This window comes from Sus scrofa, chromosome 2, assembly GCF_000003025.6.
Source record: "Sus scrofa isolate TJ Tabasco breed Duroc chromosome 2, Sscrofa11.1, whole genome shotgun sequence".
NCBI lineage: Eukaryota > Metazoa > Chordata > Mammalia > Artiodactyla > Suidae > Sus > Sus scrofa.
In genome coordinates, this window is record NC_010444.4 from 84,213,637 (window position 1) to 84,235,192 (window position 21,556).

The 21,556-nt window shown below is 36.0% G+C and overlaps 1 protein-coding gene across 1 annotated transcript in view; it reads right to left on the reverse strand.

Annotated features, from left to right (window-relative positions):
* The window catches only part of ANKRD31 (ankyrin repeat domain 31), a 172,461-nt gene that overhangs the window by 65,274 nt on the left and 85,631 nt on the right, over window positions 1-21,556 (reverse strand). The window contains 5 exon segments of the mRNA XM_021084452.1: window positions 5,996-6,133; window positions 8,538-8,708; window positions 9,214-10,723; window positions 11,700-11,752; window positions 14,735-14,879. Of these exon segments, the coding sequence (XP_020940111.1) occupies window positions 5,996-6,133; window positions 8,538-8,708; window positions 9,214-10,723; window positions 11,700-11,752; window positions 14,735-14,879 (2,017 nt within the window).

The following is a 21,556-nucleotide window of genomic DNA, read 5'->3' on the forward strand; positions in this document are numbered from 1 at the left end:
GCAGTAAATCAACCAGGTACAAAACTATTAAGAAGATTAAAAGACAAAAATAATAAACTCATCTATAGCTCAACAAGCAGTTAAAGAATACACAAAACAAAGATGAAAAATACATGGTCAAAAAATAGTAACTGTGAGGAGACTAAAAATGCAAGACTGTTAAAATGCATTTGAAATTAAGAGATCAGCAAGTTAAAATAATCAAGTTATTATATACATAAATTTATACATATATATATATAGATTGATATAATAAAACTAATGGTAACCACAAACCAAAAACCTATAATAAATACACACATAAAAGAGAGAGGATACCAAACATAACACCAAAGATAATTAACAAATCACAAAGGAAGGAACAAAAAAGAACTACAAAAACAATGAACTACAAACAACACAATGGCAATAAGTATATATATATATAAATGATTAAATGTAAATGGATTAAATCTCCAATTAAAAGATACAGAGTGGCTGAATGAATACAAAAATAAGACTTGTATATATACGGCCTACAAGAGACTCAATCCAGATCTAAAGACACACAGAGACTGAAAGTGAGGGGATGGAAAAAGGTATTCCATGTAAATGGAAACAAAAAGCAAACTGAGGCAGCAAACTTATATCAAACAAAATAGACTTTAAAACAAAAATTGTTATAAGAGACAAAGAATGACATTATATAATGACCAAGGGATCAATTCAAGAAAAAGGCATACCAACAGTAAATATATATGCACCCAATGTAGGACCACTTAAATACATAAAGCAAATATTAATAGACATAAAGGGAGAAATAGATAGTAACACCGTAAGAGTAGGGGACTTTAACATCCCACTTTTGTCAATGAACAGATAATCCAGATAGAAAACCAATAAAGGGAGTTCCTGCTGTGGCTCAGTGGGTTAGGCAATGGACTAGCATCCATGAGGATGAGGGTTTGATCCCAAGCTGCAGCATAGGTCACAGATGCAGCTCAGATCTGGTGTTGCTGCAGCTGTGGTATAGGCCAGCACCAGCAACTCCAATTCAACGCCTAGCCTGGGAACTTCCATATGCTGGGGGTGCAGCCCTTAAAAAAAAAAGGACCGGAAAAAAAAAAAAAAAAAGAAAGAAAATCAATAAGGAAACACTGGTCTTAAATGACTCATTATATCAGATGGGCTTAACTGACATATAAAGAACATTTCATCCAAAAGTAGCAGAATACACCTTATTTTCAAGTGTACTAGGAATATTCTCCAGGATAGTTTACAAGTTGGTCACAAAACAAGTCTTGGTAAATAAAAAAAATTAAAATCATATTGACCACCTTTTCTGACCATAACACTATGAGGCTAGAAATTGACTACAAAAACAAAACTGCAAAAAACACATAACACATGGACGCTAAACAATACACTGCTAAACAACTAATTGATCACTGAAGAAACCATAGGAAAAAAACAAACAAACAAAAAAATACAGACAGACAAATGAAAACAAAAACAAAAAATGAAAACAAAAACAGCAATCCAGAATCCACAGAACTCAACAAAAGCAGTTCTAAGAGGGAAATTTATAGCGATACAATCTTATATTATGAAACAAGACAACTCTAACCTTACATCTAATGGAAGTAGAAAAAGAAAAACAAACAAAACCTTAAGTTAGTAGAAGGAAAGGGATCATAAAAATGAGCGCAGAAATTAAATAGAGGCTAAATTTTTAAAACAGAAAAGATCAATGAAACTAAGAGCTGGTTCTTTGGAGAGATATACAAAATTGATAAAATTTTAGCCAGATTCACCAAGAAAAAAAGAGAGAGGGCCTACATCAAAAAAAGCAGAAATGAAAAAGAAATTTTAACTGACACTGCATAAATGCAAAGGATACAAATACAAATTATTTGATACAAATACAAAGATTACTACAAACAGCTACATGTATGCCAATAAAAAGGACAACCTAGAAAAAAAATGAACAAATTTCCAGAAATGTACCATTTCCTAAGATTGAACCAGGAAGAAACAAAATATGAATAGACCAGGAGTTCCCATCATGGCTCAGTGGTTAACAAATCCTACTAGGAACCATGAGATTGCAGGTTTGATCCCTGGCCTTGCTCAGTGGGTTAAGGATCCGGTGTTGCTGTGAGCTGTGGTACAGGTTGCAGACGTGGCTCAGATCCTGTGTTGCTGTGGCTCTGGCATAGGCCAGTGGCTACAGCTCTGATTTGACCCCTAGCCTGGGAACCTCCATATGCCACGGGAGCGGCCCTAGAAAAGGCAAAAAGACAAAAAAAAAAAAATTATATATATATATGTATAGATATATGAACAGACAAATCACCAGTAATGAAATTGAATCAGAAATTTTAAAAATTCCCAATAAACAGAGATCCAGGTGACTCCACAGGTGAATTCTACAAAACATTTAGGGAAGAGTTAATACCTATCCTTCTCAAACTATTCCAAAAAATTGCAGAGGAAGAAGCACTCCTAAACTCATTCTACAATGCCAGCATCTCTCTGATGTCGAAGTCAGACAAACATATCACACAAAAATAAAAATTTCAGGTCAATATCACTGATGAACATAAATGCAAAAATCTTCAACAAAATATTAGAAAACTAAATCCAACAATCCATTAAAAGGATCATACACTATGATCAAATGGGATTTATCCCAGGGATGCAAGGATAGTTCAATATCCACAAATCATTCAATGTGATACATCACATTAATAAACTGAAGAATAAAATCACACAATCATCTCAACAGATGTAGAAAAAGCTTTTGACAAAATTCAACATCCATTTTGATAAAAACTCCACAAATCAGGTAGACAGGGGACATACCTCAACATTATAAAGACCGTGCATGATAAGCCCCAAACTAACATCATATTCAATGTGAAGAGCTAAAAGCATTTCTTCTAAGATTAGGAAAAAGACCAGGATGCCCACTCTTGCCACTTTTATTCAACATAGTTTTGGGTGTCCTAGCCACTGCAATCAGACACAAAAAAACTAGGTAAAAGGAATCCAAATTACAAGGAAGTAAAATTGTAATTACTTGCAGATAACCTGATACCATACACAGAAAATCCTAAAGACACCACCAGAAAACTACACAAGCTCACCAATAAATTTGGTAAGGATGTAGGATACAAAAATTAATACACAGAAATCTGTTGTATTTCTATATACTAACAACAAATAATCAGAAAGAGAAATTAAGGACCTTTTGAATTGCATTAAAAAGGACAAAATATCTAGGGATAAACTTCTTTAAGGAGGTAAATGACCTGCATTTGGAAAAGTATAAGACAGTTATTAAAAAAAAAAAACTGAAGATGACATTAAAACAGATGGAAAGATATACCATACCATGTTCAAGGATTAGAAGAGTTAATATAGTTAAAATGACCATACTACCCAAGGCAATCGACAGACGCAATGCACTCTCTATAAAAATACCAATGGAATTTTCTACAGAACTGTAACAAATGATTTAAAAACTTGTATGGTAGCACATAAGACCTTGAAAGGCCAAAACAATCTTGAGAAAGAACAGAGCTGGAGGAATCACATTCCCTGACTTCAGACTATACTACAAAAGCTACTGTAATCAAAACAGTATTGTACTGTCACAAAAACAGACACTCAAATCAATGGAACTGAATAGCGAGCCCAGAAATAAACCCATACATGTATGGTCAATTAATCTATGACAAAGGAGACAAGCAAATACAACAGAGAAAAGACAGTCTCTTCAATAAGTGGTGCTGGGAAAACTGGACAGCTACCTGTAAAAGAATAAAATTAGAACATTTCTCAAACCACATACATAAACTCAAAATGAGTTAAAATTCTAAATGTAAGACCAGAAACCACAAAACTCTTAGAAGAATACATGGACAGAATACTCTTTGATATAAATCAAAACAATATTGTTTTGGATCTGTCTCCTAAAGAAAAAGGAAACAAAAACAAAAACAAACAAATAGGACCTAACTGAACTGAACAGCTTTTGCATAGGAAACTACCGACAAAATGAAAAGACAAGCCTACTGAATGGGAAAAATACTCGCAAAGGATATGACCAACAAGGGGCTAATAAACAGGGAGTCTCCTGGTGACCTAGCGTATTAAGGATCCAGCATTGTCACTGCTGTGGCTTGGGTCACTGCTGTGATGCCAGTTTGATCCCTGGTCTGGGAACTTCCTCATGTTGTGGGTGTGTTAAAAACAAAACAAAACAAACAAAAAAAAAAACCAATTAGAAAATAGGCAGAAGACTTGAATAGACATTTTTCCAATGAAGACATACAGACAGATGGCCAAGAGACACACGAAAAGATGTTCAATTTTGCTAATCATCAGAAAAATGCAAATCAAAGCCATAATAAGATATCAACCAATCCTGCCAGAATGGCTATCATCAAAAAGTTTGCAAATAATAAAGGCTGGCAAGGATGTGGAGAAAAGAGAGCCCTTGTACACTGTTGGTGGGCACATAAATTGGTGAAGCCACTGCAGAAAACAGTATGGAGGTTTTTCAAAAAACTAAACTAAAATAAAAAAAAACTAAAATAAAATCACCATATGATGCAACAATCCCACTCCTGGGTTTATATCTGAAAAAATCAAAAACACTAATTTGAAAAGATACCTGTACTCCAGTGTTCACAGTAGCATTATTTACAGTTGCCAAGATAGGTAAGCACCCTAAGTGTCCATCGACAAATGAAGGGATAAAGAAGATATGGTGTGTGTATAAATATACACACCATACACACATATACATGTATGTATGTGTGTGCATACATACACACACACACACACATATATATGTACATATATAAAAAATGGAATACTACTCAGCCATAAAAAGAATGAAATTCTGTCTCATGAAAAAATATGGATGGCCCTGGAGGGTATTATGTTTAGTGAAGTAAGTCAGACAGAGAAGGATAAATACTCCATGTTACCATTTCTTATATGTAAAAAATAAAACAAACAAGCAAATACGACTACACACAAATAGAGTCACAGATATAGAAAATAAACTATTAGTTACCAGTGAGGAGAAGGGTGGAGGAAAAAAAAGGAGTAGGGGATTAAGAGGTACAAACTACCATGTATAAAATAAATAAGCTACAAGGATGTATGGTACAGCATAGGGAATACAGCCAATATTTCATAATAACTAAATGGAATATAATCTATAAAAATTCTGAATCCCCATATTGTCTATCTGAAACTAATATATTATAAGTCAACTATACCTCAATTTGGAATGCATGTTTCATTTTTTAAACACATTAACCTCATCAAAAACATTTGTTGATACAAGTGCCAAAACAAAAGACTCATAGAAAATATAATGGGACCAGAGTAAATAGTATTCATGTCACTTGGTTTCAAATCAGATATTAAAATAGACTAAGATCATCTGACTTTCCTATTTGTATCTTCTATTGCCACACTTCTCTTTAAAATGACATTTGATCAATCAATCTTCGAATTTTTCCCCTTTGGAATTCCTCACACAAGTTTTTTTTGTGCTTGAGAAAAATACTAGATCACCTTTAAAATGGAGGTTTAAAATAAAAACAAGGCAAGGGAGAAAACAGGAAGAGTATAAAGAGAGGAGGAAAGAAGAGACAAGGCAATGGAAAACTGGCATTCTTTCAAAAGTTAGGGAATGATATTAAGGTCTCCATGGGAAAGGCCTAAATAAAGCTTCTTTTACTTCGCACTCTGTATACTCCCTCTGAATGCTCCCAAACATATGTTAAAAACTGTTTTGAAGGAAAAGGTTATTTTAGCAATTGGCGGGAACCAAGACAAAACTTACTAGTGAACTAAATAATAATACACTGTAAAAAAGATTTTCAAGGTTAACAGGCCTATATCAGCCAAGATCAAAATGGGGGAGGGTGGATGAAATGTGTGTATCAGTGAGTTCAAATGACAAAGAGCACTACGATTTCAAAATACAAACCTGCATTATCTTTTAGATTCACATCTGCTCCAGATTCTATTAGAGCTTTCACCAGGGACAAATTTCCTCTTCTGGCAGCCAAATGAAGCCGGCTTTCCCCTCTGGCATGCCTCTTATTGATCCCAGCTGTTTTCATTTCTGTAAATTCGCCAAGCAAAACTCAGGCTTCTTTTCTGCCAAGTGCTGATTATTATGAAGGAGCTTAGAAAATACATAGCAACTTCCCAAAACATCCTAAGCAGGATGCACCACATGGAAATATACCTCAGTTGATATTATCATTGCTGTTACTATTTTAAAATGTAAAGAAATAACAGAGCATCTAACCATATTGCTTCAAATTCATTCTAGCAGTTGTTCATTCTATCATAAGCTTGATTAAAACAAATGAAACTTGCTTCATTTCTACACCCAATTCACTCTCAGAAGTCCTTTAGCAGTCCTTGGATAAAAATTTTCTTAAAATAAGCAAACTGCGATTTTATAAAAATACTCTTTCTACAACTACTTTCTATCTCAATGGGTGTGTTTCTGATCACAAAAGATGCCAAGAATCAAACTATGGCCTAATGGGTATTTTACTTTTCTTTCATAGAAAATGCAATACTTCATATGAAAATGCATTTTCATAGAAAATCTTTCCCTTACATCGTAAGTTTGAAAAACGAGCTGAAGCTAAAAACAACCATTTTTTCCCTACTTCCTCCCCAAACCATACTAAAATGATGTAGTAAAAGATTTTTCTGTAATGTCATATAAACAAAATAGAAGAGGAAACAACAGAGGACAAAGACTTCACTTGGGAAAGTGGACAGTCACTGACGGAAAAGAGTTAACTGACTTGGTAGAGAGGAGAATGCTCCATCCCAAGTACCCGCAAAAGGAATTCTAGTGGAAGAGAGACTGTGTTAACCCACGTACTCCAGACTTGGGGGCATCAGGTACCAGAAAAAGCACACGTGAAACAAGTTGGAAACGAGGACGCCAAGTTCCCTCTCCAAGCCCAAATTGCCTGGCACCTATTTCCCAGCCAGGAGCCGGGAGGTTTATTTTCTGTAGAAACTGCATCAGTGAAGCTTCAGACTGTGATGCAAGGCAAAGTATAAGATTAGGGTGATGAAACAGAAAAGAATATTCATTAAACCAGTAGTTCTCAAAATGTAGCCCCAGATTAGTAGTATCAATATCAATTGGGAAAGAAGCTAGAAATGCATATTCTCCAGCCCACCCACGAAGCCTCCTCTGGAGGGAAGACTTTCAGGATCCTAATGATCCTCACTTCCTGGTATTTAGGACCGTGCGAAATGCACCCCTCTTGAATAACTTGCTTCTAACCAAGAGAACACTTCAACCAGCATTCCTTACCTTCCTTGGCTTTTGGCCACATCGTTCCTGTCTGGCTCTTCACATTGTCTTTTTCTTTACAATGTGTCTCAAAGCTCTCTCCATTTTTCTTTTATAAGGACACGTGCCATTAAATTTGAGTCCCATTTGGAAAATCCAGAATAATTCCCTCACCTCAGGATCCCTAACTACATCTGCCAAGATTCTTCTTCTGGAGTTCCCGTCATGGCTCAGCAGAAACAAATCCGACTCGCATCCATGAGAATGTAGGTTCAATCCCTGGCCTCGCTCAGCGGGTTAAGGATCCTGCATTACCATGAGCTATGGTGTAGATAGCAGACACAGCTTGGATCGGTCATTGCTGTGGCTGTGGTGTAGGCTGGCAGCTACAGCTCTGATTCAACCCCTAACCTGGGAACCTCCATATGGCACAGGTGCAGCCCAAAAAAAAAAAAAAAAAAAAAAAAATCCCTAACTTTATCTGCAAAGATTCTTTTTCTAATGAAGGTGATCACTCTTTATAAAAAATAGTATCACACATTCCGGGGATTAGGAAATGGACACTTTATTCAACCACTACAGGAGGTATGTACAAGAAGGGCTTTAGTTTACAGGAGAGGGGGGGCAATGAGGGAAGGTTCAAGAGAATGCCTAATATTCCTACCTCTTACTATATCAACTTTTTCTTACTAAATCAATTTTTCAGTGCTTAGCATTTAACTTGAAATGGTCCAGACTACTGTTCACCACAGAACTAGCTCCAAGAACTACCAGAGAATACTTAGCTGTCCACACGCACACATAGTTCACTTACCTGACACAAAGAAGCTAGTGGCTATGCTTCTTTAATTTCCTATGTTAAAAGGGTTCAGAGGAAATACCTAAGGAATCCGACACAATTCAGATGTGCTGCTCCCACTTAATCTTCCTGTCTCTCCCGGTTATCTTATGTTCTCTAACATAAAAATTTGGAAGTCATAGGCAAAAAATATGACAATACATTGGAAGACAGATAGATTCTCAAGTGGTGTTTTAGAGTAAAACCATCCAACAAACACAGCTGAAATAATCTTATAAATTAGTGAATGACTGAAAAAAAATTAACAGTAAATCTGAAAGTTTAGAAATTCCCTGAAGGAAAGTGGATTGCTAGGCTTGATCATGCAAACCTTTACTAAATAAGTATAGGAATACAAACCTTGGCTACAGGTAGCTTTCAAGAAATTTTGTCTTTTTCTGATATTCTGAACTTTTTTATGTTCTTGGATACTAGTAGACATGTGAATTTCTAAATCTGTTTTTTCTTTTTTATCCTCACAATTTCTTATAGTGCTTTCATCTCCATTGATATTATTAGTTAATTCCTCACCTGAAAAACAAATATTTTGCAATATCAGTATTGTAGTTCTCCTTACTAGCCACATAACTTAAAAAAAGGGTCTAGTCATGTAATTGTTCCAAGTTTTTCTTTCTAGCTGGAGTGTTTATTTTAAAGGAATGGAAGCCTTTAAAATTATTTTCATACAATGAACATAAATTAGTTCACTGGATGCAATTTCAACAGTGAGCCACTGAAATCACTGGAGCTAACAATTTCCTATTGTGAAAATGTTAGGTTTCCTGATACTAAAGGAACATAAAGACTGATAGAAATATTGTTTATTAACCTCTGTCAATATCGATTTAGCAGCATTTTTTTATAATAATGGTTTTATTTTAAACACCATTATTTAACTAATTAACAGTAGTTCCAAATTATGGCCCATATGTCCTCAGTTGTATTAGTTTGGGCATACATTGAGGGGAATTCAGTTGGAAATTTCTATAAGTAAATCAATAGGAAATGTGCACAAATGGAACAATACTACTAATACCTGGTTTGTGAGAAATTTCCTTCTCTTCTCTTTGACTAAGTTGTGAGATGCTGGTCAATTCTTTATTGATACTGTCTGTGGAATAAAAATCTGTATCAGGTATGGTTTTGCTTTCTTCTCTCCTTTTTTCAACCTTAGTTGTTTCTAATACTTGAGAATGAACAACTGTGGATAAAGGGCTATGTGAGGAACTTGTTTTTTGCTCTCTGTCAGTGTAATTCCTCTTAGTGTTGACCTCCTTTTCTTCCTTTTCCACAGTATGTGGATCGGTTTGATTCCTTAAATGAGTCGGTGTGCTAGGACTACAATCCTGAGGGCTCTCAAAGAGCTCCATGTGACTGGTCAACTCTGAAACATCTTTTGTTGAGAGTGTTCTTGTACAAGCCAGGGAAGTACACTCAGCACTGCCTTGTGAGTGATCAAAAGAAGTTCCACATGTGCATGGTTCATAATCTGAAACATGTTCAGAAACTATTACATTATCTGAATTAGAAAAATTAACAGCTTCCTGTTGTGGAAGTATGGCCAGGCTGCCTGCTTTTAACTCATTTTCCTGTGAAAAACGGTCTTCAGAATATAAAAATTGTTGAAAATCCATTTTTTTGCTAATTGTTGTATTCTCTTTATAATTCTCATGGTTTTTGCAACCTGAAGAAATTATCACCTTTTTAGATGTTACAGTTTCCTCAGTAGCACAGGAATCACCATCATCATTATTAAAATTTTCTTTTGTAAAGGATGGGGAAATTTTTTCCCACTTACTAAGGCTCTCATCTTTTTGACCTGATTGACTGTTTGCATGAGATTTATAGGGGCTAATATGCTGTTCTTCTTGGTGAGTATGAGGCTCCTGATCTGTAAACTTGGTATTTTTATGTAAAGAAAGTCCTGAGAAATAAACAGCTTCAGCTTGGTCAATGGATTCTAATGCCACAAATTTTATTTCTTGACTATCTGATAAATTCAGGCTCCGGGTACATGTCTCCTCAGAAACTGACCAAGTTTCAACATTGTTACCTAAACCATTTTTCAGGCCTGCGAGAACTGGGCTAAAAGATTTACATGACTCTTCTGGAAGGTCATCAAAGGTCTGCAGAATATGTTGCTGACAAGTAACCACCTGGTTTACTCCTCTGGAAGAAGAGACAGCTGTCGTCTTTGTCTTTCTTGGACTGCTTTCGTGGACTGCATCATCCACTTGAGTCCTTTTACACTGTGTACCTCTTCTTTCTTTATCTTTAGACACTTTTGTCCTGAGATTCTCAGCATTATGGAAATTGTCCTTTCTGCGTCCTGTAGAGTATATCTGCTTAAGAGTTGATCGCTTACGCTTGGATTTACCAAGTTGTGTGTATGGGGAATCTTTTTGGTGATGTTCATATACATCTTCTTTAGTTATAAATAAACCCTCTTTGCTTCCTTTATTGACTTTTACATATTCTGGCTTCTGTCTGTTGGAATTTTCATCACAAACAAACCCACTGTGATTTTTAGAACTGAATTTTGGTTTCTATAGAAACAAAATACATAGTTAGCTTTAATTTTCAGCCATAGTTCTACACTCAATTCATTCCAGATTGGAAATAAATCAAATTATTATTCTATCCCATTTAATAATTTGATATAACTATACGGCCTGCTGGGATATATATATAACTTGATATGTATTTCAGAAAAGTAGCCTAATAGAAGAAAAGCAAAGGTAATAGCCTCAGACTCAGTATGAGTGTTTACACTGATATCTTCGTCTTCTCCTGGACATTCAAATTTATCAGTATTTTAGCACTATAATCTCACTATACATAATAAAAATATTTTAATCTACCTAGTTTTTATAGGCTTTTAAAATAATCAGATACTTTATAAGGAAATGTTACAAAATGCTTTAGAAACAGTGTCTTCTCCCATTTGTTACGTAGACAGAGCTAGAATTAAGAGTTTCTCCCTATGGTATCTATGAGAGGTCCCAGGTACAGCAGTGGAAGAAGGGATATGAAAAGAAAAAAGACAGACATGCAACCAAGTTGGTCTGTAAAGATTACTGGAAAGTAATGTGGAAAGATTACTGTGGCTATTAAGATTAAAACAGGGACACTGTTCCTCTCACACATCACAACCCAAGCACCAGATGAAAAATAACTGCCTACCATGTAAAGTTTGAAAGGATGGATCAATACCTTGGACTCTTACACTGCTCTTAGGCTAGAGGAAATTTAACATGGTTGATAAACCTCATGGCACCATGAAGAGGAGAAAGGAAATGGCTACGAATACTTTAGTGTACCCAGATATGCTACATTTACTCAAGTGCTTCCTAAACTAACAGCCCAGAACCTTCTGATTCTCATGTAATTATTCCAAAGTGTCTTAAAAGCAAAAGTGAAGTCACTGTTCCTGATAAATGCTTCAGTAGTTTTCCTCTCCCCTCTGAAAAACAACCAGCAGGTGTATTCTATAAAAATGTGTATTGCTGAACAGAGATATACCTTGTGCTGGTGCGCATCCTCTATGTCTGAGGGATCAGTGTCGTTCTTTAGAGCTGTAGACAAAATGAGAAAATCAAAGAAAACAGCTTCTAGTGCTCAGCCTCTAGACTTTTAAAACCCACAAGTTCTTTGCCATGAGAAAATCAAATGGAAAAAGTGAAATGATGTAATCACTTTCTATTTAAATTGGCACATTTAACATTCCTATAATTTCCATATTTATCAGAAAGCAAATACTCTCTTGAGAGATTGAAAAATATTTCTGTAGGAAAAGCAAAACACACCCAACAAAATAATGCTAAAGATGGGCACTAAACTCTGTATTTTTATATTTCCTACAGCCATACTCAGATATGCAACTGTGGCAAGCTTTTACAAGGCAAAAAAAAATCCATAATTAACTGTATTGTCATCATTTCCTAATACATGTGCTTAATGAAGCTGCAGGATACAAGACTAATATACAGAAATCTGTTGCTTTTCTACACACTAATAGTGAGCTATCAGAAAAAGAAAGAAAAAACATCTCATTTATAATTGTATCAAAAGGAACAGAATACCTAGGAACAAACTTAACCAAGGAGGTGAAAAACCTATACTCTGAAAATCATAAAACACTGATGAAGGAAATGGAAAATGATACAAAGAAAAGGAAAGATACACTGTGTTTTTTGATTTGGAAGAATTAATATTGTTAAAATTATATACTATCCAAAGCAATCTACAGATTTACTATAATCACTATCAAAACATCCACAACATTTTTCACAGAACTAGAACATATAATCCTAAAATTTGTACGGAATCATGAAAGACTTCGAATTGCCAAAACAATCCCGAGAAGGAAGAACAGAGCTGGGGGTATCATGCTCCCTGACTTCAGGCTATAGTATAAAACTACAGCCATCAAAACAACATGGTAATGACACAGAAAAAAGACAAATAGATTAGTGGAACAAAAGAGAGTCCAGAAATAAACCCATGCTACTAGGGTCAATTAATCTATGACAAAGGTGGCAAGAACCTACAATGGAGAAAAGAAAGTCTCTTCAATAAGCAATGCCTTCAATAAGTGGTAAAATTGGACAGCTACATTTAGAATGCACTTAGAACATTTTCTTACACCATATATGAAAATAAACTCAAAATGGATTAAAGGCATACATATAAGATCATAAACTCCTAAAAAAGAACACTTTGACATAAATCAAAGCAATATTGTTTTGGATCTGTCTCCTAAGGCAAAGGAAACAAAAGCAAAAATAAACAAATGTGATTTAATTAAGCTTAAAAGCTTTTGTAAAGCAAAGGAAACCACTGACAAAATAAAAAGATGATCTACTGAGTAGTAGAAAATATGTGCAAATTATATGAACAATAAGGGGTTAATATCCAAAATATATAATAAACAGCTCATATAACTCAATATTAAAAAAAACAAATAAAAAAAATGAAATCTAAACAGACATTTTTCCAAGGAAGATAATCAGATGGCTAATAGGCACATGAAAAGATGCTCAACATCAATAATCAACAGAGAAATGCAAATCAAAAACTCAATGAGATATTTATTACCTCGCATCTGTCAAAATGATTATCAAAAAGTCTACAAACAACAAAGGTTGTCAAGGATTTATGAAAGAGCAAATCCTGTTGGTGGGAATGTAAATTGGTGCAGTCACTATGGAAAACAGTAAGTTTTCAAAAACAGAGGTCCTTCAAAAAACCAAAAATAGAACTACCATATCCAGCAACTTCACTGCTGGGTATGGACCTGAAGAAAACAACAAAAAAAAATTATTAAAAAAGATACATGCACCCCAATGTTCACAGCAGAATTATTTACAAATAGCCAAAATATGGAAGCAAACTAACTGTCCACAACAGATAAATGGATAAAGAAGATGTAATACACACACACACACACACAATGGACTATTACTCAACCTTAAAAAAGAATGAATTTCTGCCACCTGCAACAAAATGAATGGACCTAGAGGATACTGGTGAAATAAGACAGAGAAAGACAAATACTCTATGTTATCACTTATATATGGAATCTAAAAAATAAAACAAATTATATAACAAACTAATGTATAAACAGAAACAGACTCACAGATATAGAGAATAAACAGTGGCTACAGTGGGGAGAGGGAAGGGGGAGGGGCAAAATAGGCATATGGGATCAAGAGTTACAAATAAGTTTACTACTTATAAAATAAATAAGCAGAGTTCCCTTGTGGCATGGTGGGTTAAGGATCCAGTGTTGTCACTACAGTGGCGTCACTACAGTGTTCTGAGTTGCTGCTGTGGTGGACGTTTGATCCCTGGTCCAAGGAACTTCCACATGCTGTGGGCATGGACAAAAGAAAAAAAAGAAACAAGGATATATTGTATAGCACAGGGAAAGAAAGCCATTATTTTGTAATAACTTTAAATGGAATATAATCTATAAAAACATTAAATCACTACACTGACACCTGAAACCAATATAACATTATAAATCAACCATACTTCAATAATAAATAATTCTTGTATAATCTTTCTGAAATTGCAGATCAAGTTCTTTTGTAGTTCAAACTGCCAGTGTAATAATGAGTGAGAGGGCAAAAGTACAGCCATAAGAAAAGATTCTTAAGGAAACAGTAAACATATGGCCATATTCAGTGAAAGAGATATAGTCAAATATAACTTAAATCACCTTGTGTTACTACATGAACTCATATTATTCATTCAATGGATTATGGAGAAAAAAACCCTAGAACTTTACAGAAGTTTTCTAAACTATTAGCAATGCACATTCTGGGGAAAAGTACATATAATATTACCTTTCTTTGTTCTTTTAGAGTCCCTCCATTTGGTGCATTTGCAAACAAGTCTGTATGCTCTACCAAAGGAACGGAGCAAGGACACCAGTGGATGAATTTTCTCAAAATGTATGAGGAAAATCAATTTAATTTCTATAATTCTAAATTTGATTTCTATATCTCTCTACTGACATGATGAACAAATATAACAGGGTAGTTGAATCTCACCTGATATAAGATGTTTTTGATGTTTAGGAACGTATCTCTCAAGGAGACGCTTCATACATGAGTCTTTGGCCTCATCCAAAGCACACTCTCCACTGGCATTTCTGAATAAAGGATCTGCTCCATTCAAAAGAAGTAACTTTACCACCTAGAGGAAGATTGATCATGTGAGGGACCCAGACCAAAGGTGTATTATTGTAAATGTGTGCTAGCATACATCTCTAAGCAACATCAAATATTTCTTTTAACAATACAATTTGGGTTTACCTGTAACATCTTTGCCCAATAACAAAAATTAATGTAACTGCTATATGACAAATCATAAATTTAGATCCTTAACCTGCCATGCCACAAGGGAACTCTGCTTATTTATTTTATAAGTAGTAGTTTGTATCTCTTGATCCCATGCCTGTATTTTGCCCCTCCCCCTTCCATCTCCCCACTTGTAGCCATTAGTTTATTCTCTATATCTGTGAGCCTATTTCTGTTTATACGTTAGTTTGTTATATAATGAGTTTTATTTTTTAGATTCCACATATAAGTAGCATCAACAACAAAATCATAATCTGTTGATGTATATATGCCTTCTCTTATAGAAAAAGGAAAAGGAGAGAGGAAGTGAGGGAGAAGGGAGGAAAGGAAGACAGAAGGAGGGGCAGAAATGTTTGTGGTTGAGTTGCTGGTGAAATAGGACTGGCAGGTATACTGGGAATTAGGATTGTGTTCTGCAGTAATAAATGTAATTTTTTTTTTTTTGTCTTTTTAGGGCCGCACCCACAGCATATAGAAGTTTCCAGGGTAAGGGTTGAATTGGAGCTACAGCTACCGGCCTGCACCACAGCCACAGCAACATGGGATCCAAGTTGTGTCTGCAACCTACACCACAGCTCACAGCAATGCTGGATCCTTAACCCACTGAGCGAGGCCAGGGCTCAAACCCACATCCTCATGGATATTAGGTTCATTTCTGCTGGGCCACGATGGGAACTGCGGTAAATGTAATTTTAACACATTTCAGGAGATAGTTATGTCTCCTATGTACACCTGTGTGGCTGCTGCTCCTCCTCAGTGTCAGGGAGAAACTGGTGATCCTTCACCTATTACTAGACCTCCTCTATGAAGCTCTCCCTGATCTCATCCATTGATGCCCTAGAGAAAAATGACCTCTTCCTTCTTTTATGTATTTTATTTCCAATATACTCTATATATTTATTTCTTATATATCTGTCACTCTTGTACTCCAGGTTTTTTGAGGGGAAGATGCTGGTTTTCTTTTAAAATTAATTTACCACTTTTGAATAGGAAATGAATAAATATGGCTCAAAATAAGAAGGCTCAGAAAAATATTCAATGAAAAATAAGTTTCCCTCCTCCACCCTTGTGCTCTAGTCATCTATTTTTTCTAAGTTAGCTCTGGTTACAATTTCTTCTGAATTTTTCTAGTTAATGCTAGAAAGTGGACATGTTTTTATGTCCGTTTTTTCTCACACAAGTTGTCACAAACTATATACATTCCTCTGGATGTTAGCTGCTTTTACGCCCACCTCACCCTGCACCAGCCCTTGAAGACTGCTCCATATTGATATGAACTTCATTATTTTTAGCAGCTGGGTAATAGTTTACTTTTTAACATACTAATTAACGTACCATATTTATTTAACCAGTATCCTATTGATGGATGTTTAAGTTGCTTCCATGCTTCTGCAACAGACAAATGTCTTAACCATCCTTATATTCCCCGTGCCCATCTCAGTATCTAGCAAGAAGATCTGTTTAATAAATGTTGTTTAATAAAAGAATGAATGTTGGTCAAGGAGGATGTGGGGAATAGGCTTTAAATAACATTACACTAAAAGAAGCCTAAATTTCTATGTCTTCAACAAGAAGAAGGATCTGAATTTCTATAAAATTTTACGCATCTAAAAATTAAAGATACATATATTTTCCTTTCATAAGAATATATTCTAGAAAAAAAAATGCCCCACCACATATAGGGACAATATGAGCTAAATCTTTTAACAATTATTAAGACTTAGCAACCTGATGATTCTATTTTCAAACAATTTAGTGTGGAAATTTAATGCTAGACAGAGGAATTGAAAGTAATAGTAGATATGATATGACTAAAACTATAATTCATACACAAGCCATGTACAAGAAGAAGATAAAAGAATTTATGCCTGGGAGTTCCCACTGTGGCTCAGTGGTAACGAACCTAACACATTATCGATGAGGATGTGGGTTCAATCCCTGGCCTTGCTCAGTGGGTTAAGGATTTGGTGTTGCCATGAGCTGTGGTGTAGGTCGCAGATGTGGCTCAGATCCTGCATTGCTGTGGCTGTGGTGTAGGCCAGCAGTTGCAGCTCCAATTCGACCCCTAGCCTGGGAACTTCCATATGCCGCACAGGTGTGGCCTAAAAAAAAAAAAAAAAAAAAAGAAGAAAAAAGAAAAAAATGCAAAAAAGAAAAGAAAAAAAAAAGGATTTATGCCTTGATCTTCACGTTTGCTTTAGCAGAACAAACAGAGTACTGGCTTCTTTCAGGAAAAGTAGATTTGGAAGCAGGCTGCCAAAAGAGCTGTATTGTTTACCTCTGGAAGTTTTATGTCAAATAAGAAACCATGCAGTATGAGAATAACTCAGAACCAAGGAGCATGACAAAGAAAAGTGGAGGAAGGGAAAAGGCAGGGGGGGCTAGAGCCTCACTTTTCTGGAAATCTGGGTGGATGACCCCAAGGACATGGATGCATTACTTTGGCAGTCTCTTTTAGACAACAGATACTCTGCTTAACCAACTATCCACATTTACCAACTCCCTCTATAGCTTGATACTAGGAACTCTGAAATTCTGAAGCCTACTTATAAACCTTTTAACTTAAAAAACTCTCTTCTCACCAAATGGTAATAATTTCCACTGAGCTTCCTATCACTCTCTTAAACCTGCATTTAGGTTCTGTATTAGTTATCTGCTGCTACCTAACAAATTACCCCAAAACTCTGTAGTTTAAAACAATAATAGGAGTTCTCTTGTGGTGTGGGTTGAGGATCCAGCATTGTCACTCCAGCAGCTTGGGTTGCTTCTGTGGCACAGGTCTGATCCCTAGCCCAGGAATGTTCACATGTCCTAGGTATAGCCAAAAATATAATACTAGTAAATATTTAAAATCTCATAGTTCTTGTGGCTCAGGAATTTAGGAGTGGCATAGGTGGGTGGTTCTGTCTTAGGGTCTCTCATGAGGTTATAGTCAAGGGGTTGGCTGGAGATGAATCATCCAAAAGCTTGATTCGGGCTGGAAGATCTTCTTCTAAAATGGCTCACTTACATGACTGTGGACAGGAGGCTTTGGTTCACTGCCATGTGAACCTCTCCACAGAGCTGTTGAGTGTTTGCATCATATGACATCCAGAGTTAATAAACAAATGCATGAGAGAACAAGGAAGAAGCCACAACAGCTTTCAACCTAGTCTCAAAAGTCATATATGTAATAAATTCAGCAAAGTAGCAGGATATAAGATTAACATTCAGAAGTCAGTCACATTTCTGTATACCAGCAATGAAATATTAGAAAAAGAATATAAAAATATAATACCTTTTAAAACTGCACCTCACAAAATCAAATACCTCGGAATATACCTGACCAAGGAGGTGAAGGACCTATATGCCAAGAACTATAAAACTTTAATCAAAGAAATCAAAGAAGATGTAAAGAAATGGAAAGAGATTCCATGTTCATGGATTAGAAAAATCAATATTGTAAAAATGGCCATACTACCCAAAGCAATCTATAGATACAATGCATTCCCTATCAAATTACCCATGACATTTTTCACAGAACTAGAACAATCCAAACACTTATATGGAACAAAAGACCCAGAATTGCCAAAGCAATCCTGAGAAATAAAAACCAAGCAGGAGGCATAACTCTCCCAGACTTTAAAAATATTACAAAGCCACAGTCATCAAAACAGTGTGGTACTGGTATCAAAACAGACAGACCGACCAGTGGAACAGAATAGAGAACCTGGAAATAAACCCTGACACCTGTGGTCAATTAATCTTTGACAAGGGAGGCAAGAACATAAAATGGGAAAAAGAAAGTCTATTCAGCAAGCATTGCTGGGAAACCTGAACAGCTGCATGCAAAGCAATGAAATTAGAACACACCCTCACACCATGCACAAAAATAAACTCCAAATGGCTGAAAGACTTAAATATACGACAGGACACCATCAAACTCCTAGAAGAAAACATAGGCAAAACACTCTCTGACATCAACATCATGAATATTTTCTCAGGGCAGTCTCCCAAAGCAATAGAAATCAGAGCAAAAATAAACCCATGGGACCTCATCAAACTGAAAAGCTTTTGCACAGCAAAGGAAACCCAAAAGAAAACAAAAAGACAACTTACAGAATGGGAGAAAATAGTTTCAAATGATGCAACTGACAAGGGCTTAATCTCTAGAATATATAAGCAACTTATACAACCCAACAGCAAAAAAGCCAATCAAGCAATGGAAAAATGGGCAAAAGACCTGAATAGACTGATCTCCAAGGAAGATATACAGATGGCCAGCAAAAACACATGAGAAAATGCTCAACATCGCTGATCATAAGAGAAATGCAAATCAAAACAACCATGAGATACCACCTCACACCAGTCAGAATGGCCATCATTAATAAATCAACAAATAACAAGTGTTGGAGGGGCTGTGGAGAAAAGGGAACCCTCCTGCACTGTTGGTGGGAATGTAAGCTGGTACAACCACTATGGAGAACAGTTTGGAGATACCTTAGAAATCTATACATAGAACTTCCATATGACCCAGCAATCCCACTCTTGGGCATCTATCCGGACAAAACTCTACTTAAGAGACACATGCACCTACATGTTCATTGCAACACTATTCACAATAGCCAAGACATGGAAACAAGCCAAATGTCCATTGACAGGTGATTGGATTCAGAAGATGTGGTATATATACACAATGGAATACTACTCAGCTATAAAAAAGAATGACATAATGCCATTTGCAGCAACATGGATGGAACTAGAGACTCTCATACTGAGTGAAATGAGCCAGAAAGACAAATACCATATGATATCACTTATAACTGGAATCTAATATCCAGCACAAATGAACATCTCCACAGAAAAGAAAATCATGGACTTGGAAAATAGACTTGTAGCTGTCTGATGGGAGAGGGAGGGAGTGGGAGGGATCAGGAGCTTGGGGTTATCAGATACAACTTAGAACAGACTTACAAGGAGATCCTGCTGAGTAGCATTGAGAACTATGTCTAGATACTCATGTTGCAACAGAACAAAGGGTGGGGAAAAAAATGTATACATGTAAGGATAACTTGATCCCCTTGCTGTACAGTGGGAAAAGAAAAGAAAAAAAAAAGTCATATACAATGTCACTTCTGCCATATTTTATTTGTTAGAACCAAGTCACTGAAACTCCAGCCCACACTGCTGAGGAGAGGAATCAGGTTCCCCCTTTCATAGGGAGGCGTGTTAAAGAATATGTGGATAGATCTTAAGGCCACCACATGTTCTAAACTGGAACAAGCAGGGCCATTTCAGTAAGTGGCTGGCATCACAATTCCCACTTATTTAGTTCATCAAACAACAGGCCCCTGAAGGAAATACAGTTCTACTTAAAGTTTGCCCATGGCTTTTCACTTTTAATCATATTACTGCATCCCGTGCTTTCCTCCTGTAGAATCAGCTGACTTCTGTGTGGCTGAACCACACTGGCTCCATTTTGGCAGCTCCCTCTTAGGCCTGCAGTCCTACCTCCTTGCCTTTCTGCATGACTGAGCTTTATCCTACTCACAAGGAATGCCCCCAAGGCAGATAAATTCCCTATCTACTTTCACCCTTGCCTTCATCTGATGTGAAAACTGAAGAGTGCCTTTAGCTGACGCAGATGGTTAAGTCATGAGACCCCCAGGGAGAGGAACAATCACCAACGCTAGTCAGTGTGGACATACTTCTCACCAGGTAGTCAGGTTCTATTTTTAGCCTCAGCCTCTTTAAATCCTTTCATACTTCTTTCAGTGGTGCAAGCAGGGCTGGGAAGGCCTCTGGACTGTTGTCTGCCCAGTCCTGCTGGCATGTGAGTTACCCACAATAAACTTCACCACTGCACTTTTACAGAGTTGTCTGCTTTGTTTTTCAGTCTCAAAGTTCCTTCTCAGATCAGAGGACATGATTCCACATCTCTGCCTTCCAACAACTCCCTTGGGTAAGAAGCCAATAGGACAGAGAATAAAACTCTTTTAAGCCCTTGAAAAGCCAATATTTTGACCATACATTCCTAGCGGGATGTAAACAAAACAAAAATAACTATAAAAAGTACTTCGTTAGTTGTTTCATTGCTAATGATAACAATTTTGGGGGGGGTAAATTAATATTATTTACTTCAATAAATAATACATGAAATCCATGACAAAATTCAGTAGAGTAAAAGCATGTATAATTTGATCCAAGTATCTTATTCAAATGAATAATGTTAATAATAATATAACTAACAGTCAATACTCTACAATGTACAATACAGAAATAAGTTAATGTATTAAGAAACAAACGTTTAGCATCAGAGAAAAAGAGATATAAGTATAAAATCCAAGTTAAGAATCTATACTATTAAGTTTGAAACACAAATACGAGTAAGAATCCATAATTTGTTTTTCTTTCTAAAAGTATGTGTTTCACTGAAAATGCCTAAAAAGCAATGGCTTCCAGTAGCAATGAGTGTACCTAGCACCCAGACTGTGGCCTCTGAAGAGATTTTCCATTAAAATATCCATTTACAGA